The sequence below is a fragment of the Salmo salar genome, chromosome 03 (genome assembly GCF_965601325.2).
Source record: "Salmo salar chromosome 03, fSalSal1, whole genome shotgun sequence".
In the NCBI taxonomy this organism is placed as follows: Eukaryota; Metazoa; Chordata; class Actinopteri; order Salmoniformes; family Salmonidae; genus Salmo; species Salmo salar.
The window spans coordinates 66,349,819-66,361,641 of record NC_138293.1 but is presented as its reverse complement, the minus strand read 5'-3'; the positions used below and the strand labels follow the sequence as shown (position 1 = coordinate 66,361,641).

The 11,823-nt window shown below is 41.8% G+C and overlaps 1 protein-coding gene and 2 long non-coding RNA genes across 3 annotated transcripts; 1 reads left to right on the top strand and 2 right to left on the bottom strand.

Moving 5' to 3' along the window:
* Positions 1–5,964: 5,964 nt before the first annotated feature.
* On the bottom strand, positions 5,965–6,857 carry LOC106601061 (hemoglobin embryonic subunit alpha-like). Its single transcript, XM_014192972.3, has 3 exons — positions 6,703–6,857; positions 6,391–6,598; positions 5,965–6,193 (listed from the first exon to the last, which is right to left on the bottom strand). The coding sequence occupies exons 1-3, from the start codon at positions 6,825–6,827 to the stop codon at positions 6,065–6,067; spliced, it is 462 nt and encodes a 153-aa protein (XP_014048447.2). The 5' UTR covers positions 6,828–6,857; the 3' UTR covers positions 5,965–6,064.
* A 92-nt stretch (positions 6,858–6,949) lies between these two features.
* LOC145877594 (uncharacterized) lies at positions 6,950–10,991 on the top strand. Its single transcript, XR_014391937.1, has 3 exons — positions 6,950–7,637; positions 7,859–7,940; positions 10,725–10,991. It is a non-coding gene; the product is annotated as an uncharacterized LOC145877594 (long non-coding RNA).
* Positions 10,650–11,639, bottom strand: LOC106601050 (uncharacterized). Its single transcript, XR_006769189.2, has 2 exons — positions 10,985–11,639; positions 10,650–10,876 (listed from the first exon to the last, which is right to left on the bottom strand). It is a non-coding gene; the product is annotated as an uncharacterized LOC106601050 (long non-coding RNA).
* Between the last annotated feature and the right edge of the window lie 184 nt (positions 11,640–11,823).

Genomic DNA, 11,823 nt, shown 5'->3' with positions numbered 1-11,823 from the left:
GTTTAAATTCACATTCTTTGTAATTGTGTGTTCGTTTTATAGGCCTGTATATACAGTACCAGTCAAGTTTGGACACATCTACTCATTCAAGGGTTTTTCTTTATTTTTACTATTTTCTACATTGTAGAATAATAGTGAAGACATCAAAACTATGAAATAACACATATGCAATCATGTAGTAACCAAAAAAAGTGTTAAACAAATCAAAATATATTTTATATTTGAGATTCCTCAAAGTAGCTACCCTTGTAGCAAAGTAGCCACCCTTGTGACAAGGTAGGGGTGATATACAGAAGATAGCCCTATTTGGTAAAAGACCAAGCCCATGTTCTGTCAAGAACAGCTCAAACAAGCAAAGAGAAATGACAGTCCATCATTACTTTAAGACATAAAGGTCAGTCAATGTGGAAAATGTCCATAATTTGAAAGTTTCCTCATGTGCAGTGGCAAAAACCATCAAGCACTACGATGAAACTGGCTCTCATGAGGACCGCCACAGGAAAGGAAGACCCAGAGTTACCTCTACTGCTGAAAATAAGTTCATTAGAATTACCAGCTTCAGAAATTGCAGCCCAAAGAAATGCTTCACAGAGTTCAAGTAACAGACACATCTCAACATCAACTGTTCAGAGGAGACTGCGTGAATCAGACCTTCATGGTCGAATTGCTGCAAAGAAACCACTACTAAAGGACATCAATAAGAAGAAGAGACTTGCTTGGGCCAAGAAACACGGGCAATGCACATTAAACTGGCGGAAATCTGTCCTTTGGTCTTAGTCCAAATTTGAGATTTTTGGTTCTAACCGCCTTGTCTTTGTGAGTCACAGAGTAGGTGAACAGATGATCTCTGCATGTGTAGTTCCCACCGTGAAGTATGGAGGAGGAGGTGTGGGGTTGCTTTGCTGGTGACACTGTTTGTGATTTATTTAGATTTCAAGGCACACTTAACCAGCATGGCTACCACAGCATTCTGCAGCTATATGCCAATGCTTTCTGGTTTTGGCTTAGTGGGACTATAATTTGTTTTTCAACAGGACAATGACCCAACACACCTCCAGGCTGTGTAAGGGCTATTTTACCAAGAAGGAGAGTGATGGAGTACTGCATCAGATGACCTGGCCTCCACCAAATTGAGATGGATTGGGTTGAGTTGGACCGCAGAGTGAAGGAAAAGCAGCCAACAAGTACTTAGCATGTATGGGAATTCCTTCAAGACTGTTGGAAAAGCATTCCAGGTGAAGCTGGTTGAGTGAATGCTGCAGGTAGCCTAGTGGTTAGAGTGTTGGGCCAGTAACTTAAAGGTTTCTGGATCAAATCCCCGATCTGTTGTTCTGCCCCTGAACAAGGCAGTTACAATGACAGCCTACTGTTCCCTGGTAGGCTGTCATTGTAAATAATAATTTGTTCTTAACTTACTTGCCTAGTTAAATAAAGGTTACAAAAATAGAAAAATGCCAAGAGTGTGCAAAGCTGTCATCAATGCTAAGGGTGGCTATTTGAAGAATCTCAAATATAAAATATATTTTGGGATTTGTTTAAAACTTTTTTGGTTACTACATGATTCCATATGTGTTATTTCATAGTTTTGATGTCTTCATTATTATTCTACAATGTAGAAAATAGTACAAATATAGAAAAACTCTTGAATGAGTAGGTGTGTCCAAACTTTTGACTGATACTGTTTATGCAAATTCCGCCTACCTGAGGCAAGTAAAAGTTAACCTGGGCGACATATTTTCTGATAGATTATGTTACTTTTCCTACGGTAGTGTATTAGAAAACAAGGAATGTTTTGATATAATTACTAAAATAACATAATACCGAGGAATATATTGATTATTCCGTTGATAAGAGCTCGTTGCTACATGTGATATTTTACCAAATCTACTCTCTCTCGTGACCCCAGCGTCAAAGAGAGGTTTCTCAATCTCACTTAGGCCAACGACATAAGAGTTAAAGTAGGCTTGGCTACATTTTCTAATGACCCCTATTTGACTTCCCCCTCAAACAGAATAAAGTTCACCCTGACCATCACTATCTCTATGCTGCTACCTGACCGATTAGCGGAGCTGTCCTTTCAGCACCACATTTTCACAGTCTAAAGAGAATCCTTGTGTTGTCGTGGTATGGCCAAATGTTGACAAAGTATAAACTTAAATTATGACACAGGCTTTGACCCTACTGTCCAGCTCTAAAGTTTTGTGGACTGCTGCGTTCATTCACCCGTTTTCATTGAATATCCATATCTCCAGGGGCCAGGGGTCTTCAAAATTGTCTTGCCCAGGCAAACCGGCTGCCCAAGGAAGTTAGCGGGAAAAAATCCACATCTTGTCTTATGATCAGGTGAATGATACACTATACTGTATATACAAAAGTACACTACATGACCAAAAGTATGTGGACACCCCTTCAAATTAGTGGGTTCGGCTATTTCAGCCACACCCGTTGCTGACAGGTGTTTGAAATCGAGAACACAGCCATGCAATCTCCATAGACAACCATTGGCAGTAGAATGGCCTTACTGAAGAGCTCAGTGACTTTCAAAGTGGCACAGTCATAGGATGCCACCTTTCCAACAAGTCAGTTCGTCAAATGTCTGCTCTGCTAGAAGCTGCCCTGGTCAACTGTTAGTACTGTTATTGTGAAGTGGAAAAGTCTAGGAGCAACAACGGCTCAGCCGCGAAGTGGTAGGCTACACAAGCTCCCAGAATGGGACTGAGTGCTGAAGCGTATATCGCGTAAAAATCGTCTGTCCTTGGTTGCAACACTCACTCTGGAATTCCAAAATGCCTCTGGAAGCAACGTCAGCACAATAACTATTTGTCAGGAGCTTCATGAAATGGATTTCCATTGCCGAGCAGCCGCACACAAGCCTAAGATCACCATGCGCAATACCAAGCGTCAGCTGGAGTGGTGTAAAGCTTGTCGACTCTGGAGCAGTGGAAACGCGTTCTCTGGAGTGATGAATCACGCTTCACCATCTGGCAGTCCGTAGGACTAATTTTGGTTTGACAGGTGCCAGGAGAACGCTACCTGTCCGATTGCATAGTGCCTACTGTAAAGTTTGGTGGAGGAGGAATAATGGTCTGGGGCTGTTTTTCAAGGTTTGGGCTAGGCCTTTTAGTTCCGGTGAAAGGAAATCTTAACGCTACAACATACAATGACATTCTAGACAATTCTGTGCTTCCAACATTGGGGAAACAGTTTGGGGAAGGCCCTTTTCCTGTTTCAGCATGACATTTCCCCCATGCACAAAATGAGGTCCATACAGAAATGGTTTGTCGAGATCTGTGTGGAAGAACTCTGACCCCAACCTCACTGAACACCTTTGGGATGAATTGGAATGCCGACTGCGAGCCAGGCCTAATAGCCCAAATCAGTGCCCGACCTCACTAATGCTCTTGTTGCTGAATGGAAGCAAGTCCCCACAGCAATGTTCCAACATCTAGTGGAAAGCCTTCCCAGAAGAGTGGAGGCTGTTATTGCAGCAAAGGGGGGACCAACTCTATATTAATGCCCATGATTTGGGAATGAGATGTTCAATGAGCAGGTGGATACAGACTTTTGGTCATGTAGTGTCAATGGCAAGGAGAAGTAATCAACATTTCAAAATGAATATATATAATTTGGTAGATTGTTTTTCATTATGTTGACCACCTCCGTTATAGGTGGAAGAGGAAGTGTAAACTCCAAACACATTTTCGCTAAAAGCAGCTGTTTAGCTGGATTAACAAAGGTTGGCAAAAATGAATTTCCAAGTCAAGAAAGCTTAACAGCAGCCAGCAGCACTATTAGCGGGTCCTTTATCAAAGCATAGGTCAGATTCTCCAGTGAGTGTTATTGGGCTCAATATTAGGAGTTGAGAAATAAAGTTGACATCCTTAAAAATAAGATATGCTCCTCTTTTCTACTGTCGGTATGTCATTCAACATTCGTTTATTCTGTTTTTGCCAGTGATTTTCATAACATTCTAAATAGAATAATAATAACAAATCCACTAAAAGAAAGAAGAAAATAACGGTTGAATAACCCTGCCATACGCCCATAACTTCATTTATCTATACTTGGCTGTGTGCCATGAGTTGTAAACAACTAAGATGACACGCTATGATAAGAGATAACCAACGGGTCTCTTTTGGAGGTGGTTTCTGGGCAACAGCATTGTGCTTGGACAGATCAGACATAAAAAGGGACTCGAAACAGTGAGCTCTATTGAGTTGGTTGGCAGCAAGTCAAGAAGTTGAAGCAACAACGAGTCTCTCCGCTAAGGACAAGGCAGGTGCACGTGGCCACAGACAAGTTTGTGGCCCAGCTGGCCCTGGCTCTGTCTGAGAAGTACCGTTAAGCAACGAGCCAGACTTCCACTTGACAATCTTTGTAGGGTGCCAATTGAAATGAAAAGTTGCAATAAAGGAATCCTACAGATCGACTCTGAAACGTTGTTGTCCTTGGTGATTAATCGTAGGCTATATGTGTTTTAATGTTTAGTTACTTATTTATTTAATTAATAGACCTAGATTATTGATAGTGAAATAATTACACAAATATATCCACTATCCACAAAGTTGAAAACTCCCACTACTCCACTGTGGGTCCACATTGCCATTAATAGTAATAGCAATTATATAGTAATAGCTAACCACCGCCTTCATTATCATTATTGTCACGTCCTGACCATAGAAAGCTGTTATTTTCTATGGTAGAGTAGGTCATGGCGTGACACGGGGGGTTTCTAGTTTGGTTTTTCTATGTTTTGTTCTAGTTTTGTATTTCTATGTTGGGTTTTGTTTGGGATGATCTCCAATTAGAGGCAGCTGGTCCTCATTGTCTCTAATTGGAGATCATCCTTAAGTAGGGGGGTTTTCCTTCCTGGGTTTGTGGGAGATTGTCTTTGGGCGAGTGTATGTTTCACCTCTGCGTCACGGTTTGTTTTGTTATTCAGTTTATTTTATGTATTGCATAGTTTCACTGTGAAAATAAAATGTGGAACGACACATGCTGCACTTTGGTCTGCTTAGGCTACCATTAGTATATCCCAATCATTATGACTGTACGTTTGTTTATGTGTAACTCTGTGTTTTTATCGCACTGCTTTGCTTTATCTTGGCCAGGTCGCAGTTGGCCTACCTGGTTAAATAAAGGTGAAAAAAAAGAATGATATGACCTTACATCCTTATATGATAAGTCATTACTGTTTGTCTTCTGGATGGCTACATTACCAGTATTTAGACCAGGTTATTATTTCATGAAATAATCAATAAGCCAGAAGCACTGGTCTTGGATCAGATTTCTCACCCAAACTTTACATGAGAATGGCCCAGCTCTTATAGAGAACTACAATAGGTAATTTATAGATATAGGTTAGTTTGCACCATTTAATATTATACAACTTCATACACCAATCATTATTTCAATATTTGCTCAAACTTGCACTTGCTTGAAAAAACATAGGCACACACATCTTGATATCGTAATTTTAAGTCATATTATTCAATAAAATACTATATCTTTTTTTATTGTGAATGAAAACATGCTTTATCATAAAATGTAGATTAATAAAAGGAAAATATATATATTTTTTAAAACAACTAAAATGCATGTTTTATTAGGCCAAAATAAAAGGCAGGCAACATATTTTCTTGATCGGCTTTTGGCAGAACTTTTTTCTTAATTTGACTTTCTGAAAACCAAAGTGTTAATTATTTGTCTATACATTGGCAGTCACAGGGATATTAAACTGTCCACATTTCCACCAACGCCACTTAAATAATTTTACAAATGGTAATAAATAATGATCATTAACGAATGAGCATAAAAGGCACATAACAGGGCTCTCAGGGCTCTCCAACCCTGTTCCTTTGTGTCATGTTTAATTCATGCATAATGCTAAGCCTGGCTGTTTTCGCCACACAATTGTTTACATTGCAAAATCCGCTGTCCCTTTAAATAAAAACGATCACGATAAACAGTTGATGGGGGTATTTTTATTCCATGATTCATATCATACAACACGTGCAAATGTATGATCAACACAGAAAACCGAGAGGATTTATTTTCTCGCCTTTTAACGATACTTCTCAGAAAGCGCCAGGGCCAACTTGGCGAGGAACTTGTCCACAGACAAGTGCACCTCAGGGGTAAAGTCGTCAGGGAACATCATGGCCAGCACCACCAGGATGTTGTGGTTGATGATCTGTAGATGTAGAGGGAATAGAGTTATTATTATCAAGCGTTTTAGGCCTAGTCCATATGCGAAATATAGTGTTTCTGAAGATTCAATTGGAACCTTCACAAAATACATACATAGGACTCAAATTTGGACACGGTTGCCGCTGTGATATTTTGAGAAAGGGTGAATCGTTTTACTGATTCAGTGAGTTATTTTGTCACCTTGAAGTTGGCGGGATCCACACGCAGCGTGAAGGCGTGAAGCTCGCTGAGGGTCAGAAGACCACTGGCCAGGTCGTCGATCTTGGTCACGGCATCCAGGACGCCTCCCATGACGGTCAGACCGTGCTTCTTGACTGGTGCAGAGCCGGGGCTCAGGTCCGTCCAGTGGGAGAAGTAGGTCTTGGTCTGGGGGTACACCACCAGGGTCCTGGAAATAAAAACATGTGATTATGTATTATGATTTAACGTGCGTAAATGTACCGCATAACTCTGTTACAAAACAATCTGTTCAATATATAAAGATGTCGTTACCTAGAGAGAGCCTCATTTCCGATGTCCTCTGCTTTGCCAGCCACCTTTCCAAAAAAGGCTGTCACGATCTGTTTGTCCTTGGCTGTGAGACTCATTCTAACGGTTTCTATGACACAAGATACCATAAGAGGGGCACTGGGAGTATTTATACGGTCTCTAAAGATCTCTTTGGCTTAGCTCCACCTTCAACTGGAAGTCATTGGACGTACACAATGTAGAGTTTGGTGATAACCATTCGTTATGTACCATCAATAGATTGCTATTTCATTATGATCAATCACAAATGTTACCCTTTACGCACGGATATACAGTATGTGTAAGTGTCATGAAGATAGTGCTGGAAAACGGAACAATCATGCTTCAAACTGTCATGAATCTAAAGGCTACATTATGCATGATGCAACACTGTCTTTCATGCTTCTTCTAATATAATGAATACTGTAAGCTGGACGTTTTATGCACAAGGAATGGTCTTTGGAATATGTCTGATTGCTATTATTTTGGCTATTTAGGCGTTCATTTGTTTTATTGACTCATTCATTGATTAATTCGTTTATGTAATCATTAATTAAATAATTGGATAATACATTAATTAATTCATTCAGTAAATAGACCTACTCCAATGACCAAAATGTACAGAAGGTACTTCTTATTAATCTGACCCTGTTTTGTCAAGGGTGGTACCAAACAAATGATAATGGACATCTCTTTGGCAAAGGTTGAGTGCCAAGATTGCGTTCTTATCTCTGCAACAGCAAGGCAACAATGACACAGCACCCCCTTCCGGTAAGGTGTGTTGAAGGTTGATTGATATACATTTTCTCAGTAGGTGAATAGTTACGGTTAGGCCAGGTCTGTCGTTCAAGTCACATGCTGCTGAATCTCTATAGTCCTTACCACGTCGTGCGATGTCACTCAGATTTCCCTAAAAATAGGTAAATGCATATGTGTGTGCTTTGCATGAGGGTATATCCGGCATAGGCTTTGTTCACCAATATCTAGTCTGATGTTACAGTAGCAGCTTATAGAGAGCATGTCACCATTTGTTAGGTGCGTGGACAAAATCGGAGTCATACGTTTTGTCAAGAATAATATTGATTGTTTGGGTAAGCATGATACATGTATAATTGAAGTATATCTCACTTGCTTTTGAAAGGGTGGCACTGGTGAAACTACTGTGAAGGCTACTCTGACCTCGGCACCTCCACTTCTCTCGACCAGAGAGATAACGAGGAAAGGTGAGCCAATGATTGTCATGTTCCCAATATTTTTTACCCTTTTTATTTCCTATCCCATAGCATAACGCGATTAGCCTATTTCGTCACCAAATGTAACTAGTAAAATAGCCTATATCTGCATTTGTATTGAAAACATTACAGGCCTACTGATAGGATTTGCATGGCTCCAGCACCATGCCTAATGATAACGCTACACACTTCCTAATGTGTTGTAATGATGTTATAATAATGTTAAAGTCCTCTTGGGTCGTCTTGTTTAAATAGTGCCGTTGCGTAATTCAGGTGCTTTTCCGAACATTAAGCACGTTGCTCTTCAAACCCATTTTGAATGCCAACGTTCAGCTACAGTACCAGTCAAAAGTATGGACACACTTACTCATTCCAGGGTTTTTCTTTATTTTCTCCTATTTTGTACGTTGTTATAAGGGCACAAGGCGACACCCCGATGCAGACACAGGAGGCAGATGGTTAGAGTCTTTGTAGTTTATTTATAATCCAAAAGGAGTAGGCAAGAGAATGGTCGTGGACAGGCAAAAGGTCAAAACCAGATCAGAGTCCAGGAGGTACAGAGGGTCAGACAGGCTCGATGTCAGGACAGGCAGAAGGGTCAGACAGGCTCGATGTCAGGGCAGGCAGAAGGGTCAGACAGGCTCGATGTCAGGGCAGGCAGAAGGGTCAGACAGGCTCGATGTCAGGGCAGGCAGAAGGGTCAGACAGGCTCGATGTCAGGGCAGGCAGAAGGGTCAGACAGGCTCGATGTCAGGGCAGGCAGAAGGGTCAGACAGGCTCGATGTCAGGACAGGCAGAAGGGTCAGACAGGCTCGATGTCAGGGCAGGCAGAAGGGTCAGACAGGCTCGATGTCAGGGCAGGCAGAAGGGTCAGACAGGCTCGATGTCAGGGCAGGCAGAAGGGTCAGACAGGCTCGATGTCAGGTCAGACAGAAGGGTCAGACAGGCTCGATGTCAGGGCAGGCAGAAGGGTCAGGCTGGCGGGTACGGAGTCCAGAAAAACAAGCAAGGGTCAAAACCTGGGAGACTAGAAAAAGAGAATAGAAAACAGGAGCACGGGAAAAACACGCTGGTTGACTTGAAAACATACAAGACGAACTGTCACAGCGAGACAGGAAACACATGGATAAATACACTGGGGAAAATAAGCGACACCTGGAGGTGGTGGAGACAATCACAAGAACAGGTGAGACAGATCAGGGCGTGACAGTTGTAGAATAATGGTAAAGACATCAAAACTATGAAATAACACGAATGAATCATGTAGTAACCAAAAAAGTGTTAAACAAATCAACAGACATCTCAACATGAACTGTTCCTGAGGACACTGCATGAATCAGGCCTTCATGGTTGAATTGCTGCAAGGAAACCACTACGTATTAAGGACACTAATAAGAAGAAGAGACATGAGTGGGCCAAGAAACAGAGTAATGGACATTAGACCGTGGAAATCTGTCCTTTGGTCTGATGAGTCAAAATTGTAGATTTTTGGTTCCAACCTCCATGTCTTTGTGAGACGTGGTTCCCACCATGAAGTATGGAGGAGGAGGTTAGCATTTCCCTGTAGCTCAGTTGGTAGAGCATGGTGTTTGCAACGCCAGGGTTGTGGGTTCAATTCCCACGGGGGGCCAGCACAGGAAAAAAAGAAGAAAAAAAATGTATGAAATGAAATGTATGCATTCACTACTGTAAGTCACTCTGGATAAGAGCGTCTGCTAAATGACTAAAATGTAAAATGTAAAAAATGAGGTGTGATGGTTTGGGTGTGCTTTGCTGGTGACAATGTCAGTGATTTATTTAGAATTCAAGGCACACTTATCCAGCATGGCTACCACAGCATTCTGCAGCGTTACTCCATCCCATCTAGTTTGCGCTTAGTGGGACTATCATTTGTTTTTCAACAGAACAATGACCCAACACACCTTCAGGCTGTGTAAGGGCTATTTGTCCAAGAAGGAGAGTGATGGAGTGCTGCATCAGATGACTTGGCCTCCACAATCACCCAACCTCAAATCAATTGAGATGGTTTGGGATGAGTTGGATGGCAGAGTGAAGGAAAAGCAGCCAACAAGTGCTCAGCATATGTGAGAACTCCTTCAAGACTGTTGGAAAAGCATTACAGGTGAAGCTGGTTGAGAGAATGCCAAGAGTGTTGAAACCTGTCATCAAGGCAAACGTGGCTCTTTGAAGAATCTAAAATCTTAAATATATTTTGATTTGCTTAATAACACCTTTTTTGTTACTACATGATTCCATGTGTGTTATTTCATAGTTTTGATGTAGAAAATAGGTCAAATAAAGAAAAACTCTTGAATGAGTAGGTGTGTCCAAACTTTTGACTGTTTATTGTTTATGCAAATTCCGCCTACCTGAGGCATGTAAAAGTTAACCTGGGCAACATATTTTCTGATAGACTACGTTACTTTTCCTACGGTAGTGTATTAGAAAACAAGGAATGTTTTGATATAATTACTAAAATAACATAATACCGAGGAATATACTGATTATTCCGTTGATAAGAGCTCGTTGCAACATGTGATATTTTACCAAATCTACTCTCTCTCGTGACCCCAGCGTCAAAGAGAGGTTTCTCAATCTCACTTAGGCCAACGACATAAGAGTTAAAGTAGGCTTGGCTACATTTTCTAATGACCCCATTTTACTGTCCCCTCAAACAGAATAAAGTGAAGAGCATGGACGTGTGCATAACAATATATTTTATTATTCATACAAAATGTCTTCTATAATAAAATATATATGTGTATTCCACAATAGAACTTGTCTCTAGTGGTACTGTCTGCCCAGCGCAGAGACGACCACGGTCAGGAACCTCTGCCAGGCCGCTTGGACGTCTGGCGTGAAGGCGCGCCCCATCTGGCAGGCCAAAACAATGGAGAGGCAGTCGCCCAGCAGCTGGGAGAAGGAAACTATTGAAACGTTAGTCATTTATTTGCAACAGCAGTATTCTCTTGGATGTAAATCAATTAGGTAAAACGTATTGTTAATTTGTTTTAGGCACGCCCATTAGTACTCACATTACACGTCTTTTCAACTCCAAAATCTTTCCCTGAAGTTGTCGGGATCCACATGAAGTTTCTCAGAGTGCAGAACGCTCAGCTCGGCGTAGGTGTTCTTGATGTTATCCATATTCTACATAGCTCGCTCGAGACCGTTGGCAATTTTTTATTGCCCATGATAACCTCTGTGCTGTTTAAGTCTCCAAAGGTACCAAAGTATCTCTGAGTCCATGGATATACAATAAGACACCTGGAAAATACACATTACATTATGAGATGCATCATATAATGGGCTCCCTGCCTGTGCCATTAAACCCCTACAACTCATCCAGAACGCCGCAGCCCGTCTGGTGTTCAACCTTCCCAAGTTCTCTCACGTCACCCCGCTCCTCCGCTCTCTCCGCTGGCTTCCAGTTGAAGCTCGCATCCGCTACAAGACCATGGTGCTTGCCTACGGAGCTGTGAAGGGAACGGCACCTCCATACCTTCAGGCTCTGATCAGGCCCTACACCCAAACCTGCTGGCCCCCCTACCTCTGAGGAAGCACAGTTCCCGCTCAGCCCAGTCAAAACTGTTCGCTGCTCTGGCACCCCAATGGTGGAACAAGCTCCCTCACGACGCCAGGACAGCGGAGTCAATCACCACCTTCCGGAGACACCTGAAACCCCACCTCTTTAAGGAATACCTAGGATAGGATAAAGTAATCCTTCTAACCCCCCCCCCCCCCCCCCCCTTAAAATATTTAGATGCACTATTGTAAAGTGGTTGTTCCACTGGATATTATAAGGTGAATGCACCATTTTGTAAGTCGCTCTGGATAAGAGCGTCTGCTAAATGACTTAAATGTAATGTAAATG